This window comes from Bactrocera tryoni, chromosome 4 (assembly GCF_016617805.1).
Source record: "Bactrocera tryoni isolate S06 chromosome 4, CSIRO_BtryS06_freeze2, whole genome shotgun sequence".
NCBI lineage: Eukaryota > Metazoa > Arthropoda > Insecta > Diptera > Tephritidae > Bactrocera > Bactrocera tryoni.
Genome location: NC_052502.1, coordinates 47,447,680 through 47,464,395, shown reverse-complemented (window position 1 = coordinate 47,464,395; position 16,716 = coordinate 47,447,680). Strand labels below are relative to the sequence as shown.

At 36.3% G+C, this 16,716-nt stretch overlaps 1 protein-coding gene across 2 annotated transcripts; it reads left to right on the top strand.

The window, feature by feature from the left end:
* Positions 1–272: 272 nt before the first annotated feature.
* Positions 273–13,894, top strand: LOC120774016 (protein 60A). Of its 2 annotated transcripts, none has more exons than XM_040103300.1 (6): positions 273–420; positions 4,143–4,866; positions 10,142–10,314; positions 12,355–12,791; positions 12,862–13,029; positions 13,089–13,894. In XM_040103300.1, exons 2-6 carry the CDS (start codon positions 4,484–4,486, stop codon positions 13,347–13,349), a joined length of 1,422 nt encoding a protein of 473 aa, XP_039959234.1. In that variant the 5' UTR covers positions 273–420; positions 4,143–4,483; the 3' UTR covers positions 13,350–13,894. The 2 variants fall into 2 exon arrangements, with proteins under 2 accessions (XP_039959234.1, XP_039959233.1); XM_040103299.1 differs by having other exon boundaries at positions 273–600.
* The last annotated feature ends 2,822 nt before the right edge of the window (positions 13,895–16,716 follow it).

Below are 16,716 nucleotides of genomic sequence, written 5' to 3'. Positions count from 1 at the left end.
TGGACATTATACATAAGTGTGTACCCTGAGCGTATATACTTACATATATACATATATGTATTTATGTACATAGGTACATATCGACAATAATTAGTAGATACTGGAACAACAGTATGCACAGTTTGCAAAGCGTGTTGAGTAGCGTAGCGTAGAGTGGAGCGCCGGCTATGCTGATGATGGCGCTAGGTTGCTGAGCAGAACAGGTTCGTTTGCCTTGCCGCGTTGCCGCACTACAGCACTGCCCATTTTCAAATCGGATCGGATCGTATCGAATTGAGTCTACCACCATCAGTCCGCCACCACTCTCAGTTATTTCTGGAACTTCGCGCAATGCACTTCAATGCTACGGTTTGTGGTGGCGCCGTCAAGTGATATAGTATACTCGTACACGGTTGCTTTTGCTTTACAACAAATGCGCAAGTAATAAGAAAAATATCGATATACATAGAAAAATTGAAAAATAATAATAAAAAATAATAATAATAACAATAATAAGAAACAAGTGTAGCAAAAAACCGCGTTGTGGTGCAGCACGTGCGTCGGGGATTTGGAAATCTTACCGCCGTTATGCGCAAGTTGCGGTTTTTTGTATTTTAAAAGGTGCGAATGGAATAATTTGTTGTTTAAATAAGTTGTGTCATGAAAAAAATAAATTTTGTGTGAAAATAGTTTTAAAATTTTGAGGAAATGTCACAATTGGAAATTGAAATGCGCAAAAATGTGATTTTCGGCTAAAAAATAATTGAAATCATTACTTTACTTATACATATATACACCTATGTATGTATACCCACATACACACTTACATATATGAAAGCGGTAACCGAAGAGACAGCACAAAAGCGCTGCTTTATATTCACTTCATCCCACCAAATGTCCGAGTCTAAGTGCGTTTTTCATCCTTTGTTGTTGTTGTGAAATGCGTTGGTGGCCCTTTCATATATCTATACAAACTTGTTGGAAGCGTTTATAAGTAGTATGTGCATATCTTTCTTTGCTGCGTTTCCTTTGTATATCCACTACTACTCCGCACTTAATTCTGTGATTATCCGTTTTGTTGTTGCACTTGATTCGATTTTCTTGAGCATCTTAATATGCAAATGTATGTATATAAAATCTACAAATCGCGTAATGCGAAGTATATTTTATTGTTTGAGCCTATAGATAAAAATTTACATACCCCTACTTGTTAATATGTATTTACATACGAGGGCCGTTGGATAAATTGATAAATTTGTGGAATTTTGGACAAAATATTTTTTTCACTAAAATTCCTCGTCCCGACTGGTAACAACTGATTTTTGAAAGCTTCTCTTGATGCGAATTTTTAGCAAAGTCATGCGTCATAGACAAAAACAGATAGTAATAATTTGGTGGCAGGTCCGAATTTTAAGGTGGATGCATAAGAACCTCACAACCTGGAAGCTTCCGACGATTTAATATAGATGTGTGTGGGCTCCCGTTGTTCTAATGGAACTCAATTTCTCTCGTATTTTAAAAGCTATCCGCATCTGGGTGATTGCTTTCTTCAGACGATCCAACACCTAGCAATACCTAGCTCCAAATTAAGAGCTCGGCCGTAGGAAGTGGCTTATAGTAGATGATTTCCAGCCGATCCCGCCATACACATAGCAAAACCTTCCTGAAGGTTAATCCTATGTTGGTCTCCGTTTGCGCCGGCTCTCCACGATTCGACCACGAGTATTTCCACTTGAAGTTTTCGTAAGCGATTCACTTTTCATCAAAGCAGGTTTCTGCAAAGATTATGCCATCGCAAATAGCTCATAAAATATCTCTTGCAGGTGATTACGGTATGCTTCTTCAGCGAGAGCTGATTTTCTTATAGGATGTCAAAAATTTCTCCCTACCTTTCCCCAATTATCTTCGTATATCGAACTGAGACTTATAAATTTGGTCGAGACATTGAAAATTTTTTAGAGTTCTGATAAAGACAACTTAAAGATTTAGTTTCAGTATACTCCTTACAACTACAATTTCTATGTGAAAATTTCATATATCCTCACAGAGTTATCGAATTGTCCTCGTTTACACATACGTTGTTCTGGCATGGTTAATGGCACTCGCTAACCGCGTGTATCATAATAGCTTACATGATATGCCGGTATCGGCATAAGTCAAAAAACGTGATTTCTGAGTTAATGATGCAGAATTGTTCGGCAAATCAATTTTTTTGACTTATGCCGGTCTTGCAGCAAATGAGCGATATGTATGTATGTATATATCTATGTACATACATACATAAGTGTGTACACACAAAAAAAAAATAAAAAAGCAATACAAAAATTATTAATTAATTGACAAGTAAATGAGAAATAATTAGAAACATAAATAAATTAAACATGTTTTCGATTTGCCTAATATCTACATACTGTATGTACATACATAAATATATCTAAATGTTAATATGAATAAGTTCACATGTGCATCTGCGTTGAAAATGTAAGCATTCTAAGGAAGTTTAATTTAGTCGGTTGTACTTTTGCCGCCATAATACAATATATGTGTGCGATCATCTTTATCAAAAAACTTCGAGTATTGTTGATAAAATTAATATATTAATATTCTTCACCTTAACTGTAGACAAATGTGTGACGAGGCTCCCTAGGAGTTTTGTTTGCAGTATACCAAACAAATTATAGTTTAACGAAAGAAAGCTGTGATAATTAAATCACCTAAGCGATAACACTTAGATATTGGTGGCTTAATTATGATTATTTATTAAACAATTTTAACATAACCACAAATATTATAAATTACTTCACTTACCTTGCAAAAATGCCATATGTCGGTTCATAATGCTTAAAAATGCGGTTAGTGATTGGTTGTGCCACATGAGATGGAGTTGCAATTTGATATGTGCACTTCACAAAATTTTATTTACGGTATTCTTTAATACGCAAACGTCATATACAAGTATGGGAAATGCTAACTTCACCAACTTATTTTCTGAATCAACACTATACCGTTTTACAATTTAGAATTTTAATTTTATATTAGCAACAAAACGAAAATGATATAAAAATATATTTTTAGAAACGTATGTAGGATAACATGCTCATAAAAATTAAATATTCAGTACTTTGCGCACTGCAAAAATTTTGAAAACACGTTTTGCTAGTTCCGATACTGCCAATAATTTAAACTTATTTTTTAGTATTGTTTCTACATTTAAACTTACTATAACTTCCACTTAACCATTTGATCACAAAACATTAAACAAACAATTAACTAAAGCCCAACGAATTTAAATTATAAATTAAAAATTATTCTTTTAGTGCAAACAAATAAATACTTTCCTTAAAACTTAATGTCACAATGCCTAAAATGTAACAAATGTAAACACAAATCAGCTGTTCAACCTACTCTCCAACTAAGAAAAACAACAGTGCTGCCAAACATTCCCAGCAACAGTTAAAAACAAGTACACAACGACAGTTTAGAGTCAATTAAAATTTGAACTAAATTTTAAATTAAACTATTTAAATTTGTATACTTTTAATGATTTAATATTCTGAATACCAAATTTTTCGCGAAATTTGCACGCTACGCAGTAAAGTGTTGTTGTGCGTGTATATGCATGTACATATAGTAGGTATGTCGAGTCTACGATCGGGCACGCGCATGTACAAATATCTATTAATATTTGTGTATATAAACAATGTAAATATGTAGATATAAATTTCCATGGCAAAACAGCGTTTAACTATAAATTTCAACCGACACAATATCGATAATCCGTTTTATTGCTTTCAAACTTACGCTTCCCCCAATTGTTGCCATCCTTCGGTGCTATTGCTTGTAAACAATTAAAGCTTGTACATATGTACATATGAACATGTTTGTTATTTCACCTGCGCAGCTTCGACGAATTCGAAGTGAAAATAATATGTATGAAAATGAGTGTGTAATTATTTCGTATCATAACAAATGTGCAATAGATTCGCAATAAAAGTGATATTTCAAGTCAAAAATTATACAAAACTCAAATATTATTATAACTAAAAAATATGAAAAACTTCGCATGGAAATTGCGCGCTAAAAATTGTAAAATTGATTATGTAGTGATAAATTAAAAAAAAAAATTAAAAAATTGTGATGCTTATTTATAAAATTTTTTGCAGAAAATGTAGACGACGCAAATAATAATAGTTTTTTATATCAACAACCTAAAAAAGAACATAAAATATTAGCGTTAAAACATAAATAAAAGTACATAAATACATATGTATATACATGTACATATGTACATACTAAATAGCATATACGTAAAGTTGAGTACACGACTGCAATAAATCAAATCGAATCCTGCAAACAAATGCCATAAAACTGTTAATTTTAATTTTTTGTGCAAAAAAGCAAGTGAAATCTGCAAAAGATCAACGAAACACTTTGCCATACATAAATATATACATACATACACACACAAGCGCAGATCAGCACCCACCGTTTCGCACAATACATAATGCCTGCAGACAAATCAATGCGTCAGCGTCTGAGATGTGCCACCACGACCACCACCACCCGCAGCCGCAATGCCACTTGCCTACATCCTTTCGAAGCACTACATCGGCTGTTTTGCTCATTATTGCTGATGCCCTTATTGGTGTTGCTCCTCCTAAGTCAGCTAAGCATAGATATAGACAACAGTTTGCTGAGTGGGCGTGGTGGTCTACGCATGCTGGTTGCAGCTAGTCAATCGGGTATTTACATCGATAACGGCGTCGATCAGACGATAATGCATCGCGCCTTGGACGAAGATGATAAAATGAATGTGTCCTACGAGATTTTGGAGTTTTTGGGTTTAGCGGAGCGACCAAGACGAAAGCATGGACATTTGTCGCTGAGGTAAGTTGGAGAATTAAGCATTACTAATATACTTTTAGTGAAGTTGTGAGTATGTATTTATCTCACGATTCCATTCAACAGTTTCCATGAATTCATTTATGAATACCAATTTAAGCTACAACTTTATTTCCGATATGTTTTCGCTGCGCTTTGAGCCATTGACCAGCTGGCATACAGGATTTGTCTGGAAATTAATAGTAGGTACTGAGTCGATTTAAGCAAATTTATTGAACCAATTGGTACAAGCTTTGAAGGTGTCACGGTAGGCATTTTTTGGAAATCCCCTCGGTCTTCTCAAAATATTTACCTTTCATCGGCCTTTTCAGGCTAGGAAACAAAAAAAGTACGGGGGCCATGGGATGTAGGGTGGCTGCGGAAGCGTTGGCATGCCGGCCTTGGTTAGGTAGCTATTCATAAGAAAGGCGGTGTGAGCCGGGGCGTTGTCGTGGTGCAACTTCCAATCGGCTGCGATGCCTTGTCGGACCCAATTGACCCTTCGTTTGAGTCTCTTGAGGACTTCCACGTAAAACTTGGCGTTGATGGTTTGTCCAGGGGGAACAAATTCATGGTGGATGATGCCATTGATGTCAAAAAAAAACAATGAGCACCGTTTTTACTTTGGATTTGATCATTCTTCCGGTCTTCATCACCTCTTCTCGTCCCTCCAAAAACGCCTGGTGCCACCGAAACACACCACTTCTTGCTAAAGTAACATCTGGGTAAGCCTGCTCGATCATATCAAACGTCTTTGTCGCAGATTTGCCGAGTTTCACACAGCATTTAATCGCGTACCTCTGCTCTAACGAACGCTGCATTTTCGGCTTGCACCACTCACAGAAACACGTCGCACGAAAATGTTTGTACTTACTCTCCAGGTGCTCGGAGACAACTGACCAGCCGCTTATTCGTTGGCTAGGAAGACCCTCTACCAAATCCAGTCGAAGGAAGAAAATCATTCCTATTACTTTCTGGACAAACCCTGTACCATCTAGCAAAATTGTCTTGGGCTGGTCCATTTGATCTCTATATTGTCAATTAGTGGGTGTTTATCAGCTGTTTGTCTACGAAATTTTGTGTTTCAAACAAAATAGTCGCTATGGAAGCATTAAAAATGTTGCAGAAGTCTTTTAGTGAGTCTAATTTTTCACGAACAGAATTATAGAATTATAGAGTTACTCATAGCATTCAAGGAAAGTGCGATTCGTCCATCCATCGAATGCTAACATCGCAAAAGTTAAAGCAGCTTTGCTCGAAAATTGTCGTTGGAATCAAAGATATAGCAGAGGAGCTCAACATCACTTATGGATCGACTATACACATTTCTGATAATATTTTGCGTACAAAGTATGTCAAAAAACTGAAAAACTGTAGTCTAACTAATGAAGGGAGGACCAGTAACAATTCCTCTCGTGGTCGGAGCTCTCAGGGAGGCGCGGTGCTCTGCAAGTATTTTTTCATTTTGCCCTCAACAATTCACTACAATTGTTGTCTTTATGAATTACTTTTTTTAATTGTAGTTTAAATTGAGTAAGTTCGCTTAAAATTGATCATTTAGAAGACTGGAGAGAATACTTAACAGAGCTTCAATTTGCTTCTTTGTACATCCAAACTAGTTTATAAATTGAACATTATGCATTTCGGATATTCAAACGGTTCTATTCACCGTTTCCAACGATTTTATGTTTTATGTTTTCTGTTTTGAGTTTCTCAGTTCTTAACTCAATTATTACATACTAAATGCCTGTGTGTATGCATGTGTGTGCTTATGTGTTTGTGTATTTACACATTAATATACGTAACAGACTTGCTGACTACATTGCCGGCTTGCCATACCTTAAATATGCAAATATTTAAATATTTTCATATTCACTTATTTGTTCATATCATTTATTTACACTTCGCCCCGCAAGTCATTCTCAATTCATACCCGGCACAAAACTAGTTACTAGTCGTAATATTACGAACACAACAATGTGGGTATTCACGAAATGCGGTAATTCACTCGTAACTGTTATAAAACAACAAATTCATCAGTGTGCGAATAAAAGCGATTTGACAAATTATTAGAAGACAGTTAAGGGGTTACATGGGTTTCCTCGGGTAAAAAAAGCCTTTTTCAACACATTTTGCTCATATAAAAAAATGAAATATTTTATTGTTACAAACATACACTATTAACAAAGAAATTCTGAAATTTTTGAAAAAAAAAAAAAATTTAACTCGGCCATTGCGACGCCATTTCCGGTGACCCCTCGAAAAAAGGATGCACCCGCGTTAGCAGGATAACTCCTTAAAGAATCATCTAAAGTGTAAAAATACGCGTTTTAGTTAAAACTTAACTTAGAACTTGTACGAAAAGAAAAAACTGAAAATTGAACTTTTAGCAAATATTTTTACAAAAAAATTAAAATATTTGTAATCGAAAAATGCTTCGTCCAAGTCTTTAAGAATTTTATCTCAAAGACCTGTGTACAATTTCATGAAGATCGGTTGAGTAGTTCTCGAGAAATCTTGCCGACCGACTTCAAAACACAGTTTCGCGAAAAACGCGTTTGAAGACGGCGCACTTAGCCTGGGTAGCCTCGAGCGCACAAGTTCTCAAGGCTATATCGCCGAAACTATTACTCAGATCAACTTGAAAATTTATGACAATATTTTAGAGGTGTTGTAGAATTTAATACGATAATAAACAAAAATCAATTTTTTGAAGCCCGTTATCCCAAATAACTTATTAAAGAAATGTAAATCTGAGATAGTGTAGGATTTTTAGATAGATTTTTTTAAAGGTTTTCAAGCACTTGCAAACCACAGCAAATTCAAAAGTACAACTTTTTAATTAATATCTTGAACAAAGTAATTTACTTATACTTTTAGGGATCATTCTAGAATAGGGTTAGAAAATTATCAAAGCGGAATCGATAGAATACACGATAAGTGGGGAGAATGAAGAGCATGATTTGTGAAATGCCAACCTCGCACCGGTTGAGAGTTGATATCTTCTAGCGATGTTCGAATTTATAAGAAATTGTGGAGCTAGGGTGGAAAAAGTTTAGTATTTTTAACAAATTCACCGTGTACTTGACTGATCGGAATCACTTGAGAATATCTATTTTTCTAATTTTCCAACTCAAGGGGAAGATAATAAACTTGCCTTCCAAAATATAGAAAATGGTAGCAGCCAACGTTAGAAAGCTGGATTTTTGAGGTTATGCACCTGAGCTGATCGCTACCCTATTTTTTAGCAGCAAATTGCAAGCTTTTACATATTTCCATTTGGGCTCCAATTCGTCTACGAAGTAAATATTTCACGTTGCTCTTTCCAAGTGGAATTCATTGTATTTGATTCCGCGGGTATTTGATTTCAAAAGCACTTGCGAAATTGTGTTGAATAAGTGTGAAATATTTCCAAGCCTCAAGTAACCCAAAAACCAAAAAAAAAACAAAAACATTTTTATTTGTCATATACATACATATGTATATATGTATATACATACGTACACATGTGACAGAATGGGAAAACAATGTAAGTGGTCTAATTTTTGAAGTTTAATGCAACAATTTTTTGACCGTAATGAATTCCCATTGAATACATACATATAACGTAAGCATGTATGTATGTACATAAAAAGGTTTGTGGGTAATTTTAATAATTGGATCGGTTTTGCATCCAATGGAAAACGTTTTTCAAGTTCCCTACATAAGCAGCCATCAAGGCGAATTTAGAAAAAGGTCTTTTATAAAGACTTTTTTCTTAATTTTGATCGTTCAGTTTGTATGGTATGTACATATATCGTTCAAGGGGAGAAAAGAATGTGTCCAAAATTTCATATCAATATCTCAAAAACTGTGGCATTAGTTCGCAAATATCCAGCCAGATAAATGGAAATGGCTAAATCGACTCAGTTCGTCACGTGAAAGTTTATATGTATTTATGTTTGCCCGACGATTGGAATTAATTTATGCTCTGTTCAATCCATAAAAAGGAGGACCCACAATCTGCGCCAACATCGCGTGGAATAAGATTCTATCGAGCGCATTGTGTGAACGTATAAAGCCCATCGTCAACAAACTGATTGGACCTTATCAGTGTGGTTTCAAGTCTGGAAAATCAACTACTGATCAAGATATTTCCCATTCGCCAAATCATGGAAAAGATCCGTGAAAAGAAGATCGACACACACCACCTCATCGTAGATTTCAAAACCGCTTTTGACAGCATCCCCGCAAAACTTATGTAAACTGTGTAAACTGACGTTGAGCAACACCAAAAGCACCGACAGGATAGAGAAGGACCTTTCCGAGCCGTTCCATACCAAACGCTGTTTTAGACAAGGCGGCTCACTATCGTGAGACTTCTTCAATCTATTCGCTGAGAAAATAGTTTGAGTTGCAGAACTGAATAGGGAAGGTACAATTTTCTATAAGGATATACAGCTGTTGGCGTACGCCAATTTCTTGATATTGATATCATTAGCCTCAACAATCGTGTCGGTAGTTCTGCTTTCTGCAGACTGGATAAGACAATACGAAATATCTTTTGTCATCAAACACTCGTCACACTCGCGACTAGGCTCCCACGTCACTATTGGCAGTCACAACTTCGAAGTTGTAGATAACTTCATCTATCTTGAAACCAGCATTAACACCAACAACAACGCGTTGAAATCCAACGCAGAATAACTCTTGTCAACAGGTGCTACTTCGGACTGAGGAGGCAATTGAGAAGAAAAGTCCGCTCTCGACGAACAAAGACCAAACTATACAAGTCACCCATCATCCTCCTCCTGTTATATGGTGTATAGGCATGGACGATGATAACATCTGATGAGTCGACGTTACGAGCTTTCGAGCAAAAGGTTTTGCTGAAGATTTATGGTGCTTTGTGCATTGACAACGGCGAATACCGCAGTCGATGGAACGATGACCTGTACGAGATATACGACGATATTGGAATAGTTCAGCGAATTAAGAGGGAGCGGCTACGGCAGCTCTAAGGTCATACATATAGTACAATACGAGTACATATCAAAAGTGCTTAAATAGGGGTAGTCTTCTAAGTACCAACTGAATAAGTAAATCTGTAGAAGGTTTTCTTGCAAGATTTAGACACATTACAAGCATTTGGAGAATATGAGTTTAACCGCTTAAATCTGTGTGAACCTATAATCCCTACTTTAACTAATTTTAACACCTGTTAGAGTGTCATCAGCACCATAAATACAATTTATTATGTCTAAAACTAAAAATTTAAACGTCTATATTTTCGGAATTTCAGAAAATCGGCGCCACAATTTCTGCTCGATGTTTATCATCGTTTAACCGAAGAGGAGAATAGCGAAGCGCCCTCTCGTGCTAAGCGTGATCTCGAAGAACAAGAGAATTTCATAACAGATTTGGACAAGCAAGCAATCGATCAGAGTGACATTATAATGACGTTTCTCAATAAAAGTAAGTAAAAGTGAATTACAAATGTTAAGAAATGTACTATTTTATAAAATATATATATATATATATTTATATTTATATATCCGTTATGTAACGATTTTAAGTGTTGCGATTTTGACAAGAACTAGTATTCCATGTTTGCTTCCTTCTCTTAATCTGCCCCACAAATACTTCGGACTATTCGACTGCAGCAAGTAAAATAATTTTTATTGTGTTTTCCTTATTCAAAGAAAACATTCGAAGTTGCTGCTTTTTATCTTCACATTTCTACACACAAATTCCAGGAACTATCCGTGAATGTGTGAATGAGAATTGAGTAAAGCGAATACGAGCATTTTTCTGCTTCTCCATTATAATTTGCAATTTAGCGGTTAGAGATGTTGGTGGTCACAGACGGTTGCCTGAAACAGTTTAGGCTTGTATGTATGCGCTGGGACATTCCTTTCTACATATTTATGTCTGAGTGGCCAATAAGTGCGCGCATTTATGGAGACCGCACACTGGCTACCTGTCGACAACAAGATACGAGAGCAGCTGGATAAGTCCGTGATTTTTTAAATGTAATTTTTTTCGGCAGAAAAATTGGCCCTTTCATTATTATATGTAGATTAATTTAGGCCGTTGCAGTGATAACCACTATATTTCAAGCAAAATCTTAACTTCTGAGAAATGCTTTCAAATTTTGAAGTAGTCTTATGTCACAAAGGTAATATGGAAGTAATTTCGCCATTGGGCTACAGACATCAGCACTTTTATAACGGCATAGTTTTGAGTCTGTCAAATTTTCAGAATGTCGATGACGGTTTTGTCTCAGGAGCCAGGTGTAGAAGTTCACACAAGTGAGGAAAGTTCTCTGAGCGCCATTCACTTGGGAGCGGCCAGAAACGATTCTTTTACATATGGCTCAAGCAGCTTCCGATCTTAGACCAAGTATCCTCTGGGTAGCCAAAAAACATCCGTCCGAAGGCGAGTTAAAGTGAGTAGGCGAATTATCCCTCTCCAAAAGGTGCTGAGTTTGGAATCCGCCGCGTAAAAAATTCGAAGAAAGATGACCTAATGTTTTTCGTCTCTTTTGAGTGTTTTTCTGAATAGGGCACCTACTTTAGGTCTTCTAAAGTAGCTCATTAAGATAGGCCTCCGTTGAACGGTTCTTATATTCTCGTTTTCGTTCGTTTGTTGTCGTTGTACAGGATAGATAAAACCATTACAGATGGACTAAACCAGCCGCCATGGTCGTAAGAGGTGTGTTTAACCTTTATGGAAAACGATATTCTCAGTTTTTGGCCAGTATCTTAAATTAATTTCATAACTCTGGTTCGACCTCGACAGGCAATAAAAAGCTCTTACCTGCTCTTTCAAATGACATGGAGGTCGTTCTCTGCCTATGTACTTCTCCAGGCGAGTACTAACTCGAATACTTTCAGAGCTGGAGCGTTTTCATTCATTCGGATGACATGACCTAGCCAGCGTAGCTGTTGTCTTTTAATTCGCTGAACTATTCCAATGTCGTCGTATAACTCCTACAGCTCATCGTTCCATCGAATGCGATATTCGCTGTTGCCAATGCGCAAAGGACTCACAAATCTTCAGCAAAACCTTTTTCTCAAAAACTCGTAACGTCGACTTATCAGATATTGTCATCGTCCATGCCTCTGAACCATACAGCAGGACGGGAGTAATGAGTGACTTATCGAGTTTGGTCTTTGTTCGGCGAAAGAGGAACATATACTTTATTGAATATCCGGCATTACAAAATTCGTAACATTAAGATGAGGAGATCTGCTTACTTGTAGTATATTTAACCAGATAAAATTTGTTTTTCTGGCATAGAACCGACAGCAGCTCATTTGTTAAAAGTCTAATGTGGAATTTTAAATAATAAGTGACTTAATGAACTACCCTCGTACTTGATGTCATTACTCTGTATTGTTTGTTCATATCGTTTTATGTTTATCTGTCTATATACTATAAATATATGTATGTTTTTCAAATTTCAACTCACTATTTTTGTGTTCTTTACCTTTCATTCTATCCATTTTATAGACCACCATGTCGATGAAGTGCGTCACGAGCATGGTCGACGTCTTTGGTTTGACGTGTCCGATGTGCCAAATGATAATTACTTAATGATGGCCGAGTTACGTATATATCAGAACCCCGCGCAAGGCAAATGGTTGACCAGCGGCAGAGAGTTCACCATCAGCGTCTATTCGATTGTCAATATGGAGGGACAACGGGAATTGGAAGTGCTCTCCTCGGTAAATACGACCTCCGACTATCAGGGTTGGTTGGAATTGAATGTTACACAAGGTCTGGATATATGGTTACATGATCATAAGAGCAATAAGGGGCTTTATATCGGAGCGCATGCGGTGAATAAGCCGGAACGTGAGGTGAAACTGGATGACATTGGTTTGGTGCATCCGAAGGGCGATGATGAGTATCAGCCTTTCATGATTGGTTTCTTCCGCGGTCCAGAGGTCGGTTTAATACACTTATGAAATTTTTAAAGTACTAAATTAAATGCTCTTATTTTATGGTTTCTTACAGCTGATTAAGTCCACCAATCACCACAGCCGCAAGAAGCGAAACACACCACATGTGCGTCGTCGTAAGAAGTCCGAAATGATCAATCCCTTCCTTGATGGTACCGTTGAAAATATGCGAAGTTGCCAAATACAGACGCTCTACATTGATTTCAAGGACTTGGGTTGGAATGTAAATATATTTTTAACACTATTTGGCTGAGCAACTTTATTAATAAGTGGTGTTTACAGGATTGGATCATTGCGCCAGAGGGTTATGGCGCCTTCTACTGCAGCGGTGAATGCAATTTTCCACTTAATGCTCACATGAATGCGACCAATCATGCCATTGTCCAGACTTTGGTGCATTTGTTGGAGCCGAAGAAGGTGCCGAAACCTTGCTGTGCGCCCACACGTTTAGGTGCTCTACCCGTCCTATATCACTTGAACGAGGAGAATGTTAATTTAAAGAAATATAAAAATATGATTGTGAAGAGCTGTGGATGTCATTAGTTAAGAAACAAATAAGAAAAAAGTATACAACAAACAAACGAGATTAATAAAACCATATTATATATAAATTTCAGTAAATTTATTTATCTAATAGGTTTTACTTCTTGATATTAGTCGGATCGGTCTCTAGTCCTGTTTAATTGTAGGATAGTTTCTTATTTTTATAGGTATTAAGATTTACTGGGTGCAAATATGTCATACGGTTCATGATCTTAAGTAATAACCGTATGTACACAGTAAGTCCACAGAAAGTCCTATTGGTCTTACATCAGAAGCCAGATCTTGGCGATATTATCGGGACCTATTTCTTGCGAAATAAAGCAGAAAATGCCGTTATCATCAATAGCGCACTCCATCTAGTTAAAATGCTGCACTGGTTCATCGAAAATTGACGTGAACAGGTGGAGATATGCAAGCGGAGCCGTGTTGTTTACTTGCCGACATTTTGTTCAAATCATAAATAACCTAAAATTATCCGCATAAGAAAAAAACAGCACCCATTTGGTCCAAATTTGAGTTTTGCTTCATTTGAACATTACGTCGTTCTTGTTGGTACACTCTATGTATGAAACCAAACGATAAGAAATTTAGAAAAGAAATGGCAAGCCAATCTATAGTTTCTCAAACCATGATCAGTCATGTGAGATTAATAATATTATATAATACAAGTATAATCTTTATATATAAAAAGTACGTGTCACGTTGTTTGTCCGCGATGGACTCCTAAACTACTAAACCGATTTTAGTAAAATTTAGACACTGTGTTCAGTTCGAACCAACTTAGAAGATGGGATATTAAAAACAATTCATAAATAAAAAAATTGAAAGTTCTATTAAATGGACGCTCTATTAAGCGGATAACTCTATTAACAAGGTAGAAAGGCTGGTAACCAAACATTGAGAAAGCAGCTCTAAATTCGTTATTTTTTCCAATGAAGTTTATTTGTATGAACATGATCAATATTAAACCTCAAGTACAATCCCTTGGATTCTTTTACCTATGTATATTGAATAGTTTATTATATGAATAATGGTGTAAAATGTATACCACTGCAACGCGTGGCTGGATCCCCTAGTTTATTATATCTGCAAAGCTTTTCTATAATATTTACCGCATACAAATGAAGAGTGTACCCAGTTTTTGAGCAGTTAGATTACAATTATTCGATGTTTTCCGGTCTCACATTTTGTAAAATTATTTGAAAAAACTTTGCATTTTTATTAAGTAAGCAAAACTACATTTGTGTTTTTTACATAAATATTTAAATTAATTGTTGTCAGCTGTTGAATTAGTTGTATTGCTATATACATAATATTATTATAAATAGCAAGCACACAGGTAGCACATAAATAGTCAATAAATATAGAAATAATAAAATAATACAAATCACTTTTCTTTATAACTATTTGTTATTTTTAATACAATAATATTAGCAAGCCACAGCAGCTGATATGTTAGTAAACAATAAACTGCTCTATTGAGTGATGTGACAGCTGATGTTGGTAATGCAGTGCGTTTTACGTGTGCAGTATAGTTACAAATAACGCTACGGCAAGAGTTTGAGGAATACGTTATTGGTTTTTTTGATTTATAAGAAATTGTAAATTAAAAAATATTTAACGGTGATTTTTACTGGCAACCTTGAATACAGCAAGCTAATAGCTTTTATTTTATTACTTCTACTTCTTTGTAGCTTTTCCAATTCGTTCTTCTCATTTCCGCTTTACGCTGCTTTGTCAACGGAAGATGCAAAATTCGCCTCACGAGCTGCGTACCAAACCGTGACAGCGGGTAAATTTATGAGCGTTGGCAACACGGACGCATGTCGCTCGCTCGTTCGCCACTTCACTGTGTACATATTCAAAAAGTTTACCTTCATTCGAAGAGAAAATTCATAATCGACAGGATATCGCTCGAGTGAAGAGTGACAGGAAAATCTAATTGGAAAAAATTATATTGGAATTGATTATTAATAAATTGAAAATGCGATAGTGTGACGATAAGGTAATGAAAACTACTATAAAACGGTGAATTTGTTTAGTGTAAATAATTGTTTTGCGAAAGCAGGCAACCAATGCCAGAAATCGTGTAAAATCGTGTGCGGAAAAATGCTAAAAAAGTGCGTGAACAACGTGAAAATGCAAAGTAGAGAAGAAAAGAATATATGATTTCGAAGTGCTGCAAGTGTTTGTGTGTGTATGTATGTGAATGTAGCGTTCACCTTGACGTAGGAAGAACCCAAAGGGCAGCGGACAGAGCGTGAAATGCTCGTATGTGCATGCATAGTAAATATATGTGGATATGTATCTAGGTACACACATAAATATGTGTGCTAAAAATTATATGTACACACATAGATACGTTACACATTTTACCCTTACGCGCATTGCCAGCGAGGTTGCTTCGTCGGCTGAGTGGGTTGTCAGTTAGACGGGCCGACGGGTGGGTTGCGAGCAGTGGCAGCAAAGCATGAAAAAGTGTTTATAAAATATTTTGCGGGGGTTGCGCGGTATCTACTGGTTGGATATGCATTTGCAGGCGCGTGCTGGTGCCTGCGAGGATGTGATACGCGCTAAAAAGATGCACATACGTTGATTATAAGACAGTGTGGCGGCGTAAGGTTGACACAAACGGCAACAGCAACAGCGATGGCGACGCCAACATGAACGTGTGCGTTGACGTAGTACTTTTTTAGGGGTACAATGACAACGTCGACAATGCCAACGACGTTGTCTGTGACTCTGACAGTGACGGCACTCGTTGAAGCAGTGATGAGAGATAACCGATTAAAGTTGCGATATCTCTGCAAAAAAAGCAATGATAATATGTATGAATAAGAGAAAAAATCAGGCAAGTGACAGCATTAAAAAAACAAACAAGGGAAATGGAAAATTGTTAAGTGTAGCAGAAAGCGTAAAAAGCAAATCGATTGCGCAAAAATGCTGACAACATGAAAATGTTGTTTTCAGCTGAGTGACAGTTCGTTTAAGTGATTGTGAAAATGCAGTGAAAATTAAAAGAAATAATATAAATGATAAATGCATACAAGCAACAGACTTTGCGAAGATATGGGGCAATTGTTACAATTAACAACTATATGTACATGCATATGTTTTTATATGAATATGTAGTTATATGAGTATTCGTTCGGAAAAATCTTCTGCAGTCTGTTAAAGTGATTTTGATTTTGTGTATCAAAAGTTTGACAAGTTGCTACATCTTGTAGAATTTATATAGTATATTATAATATTATGTTTTGGTAGGTCTAGATATGTAAAGCTACAGAATTATTCAGTATGCTTCACAATTTTTCGGTAATAACAATTCTACCATGGTGATAGCCAGACATGAGTGGTTATGGAAAAA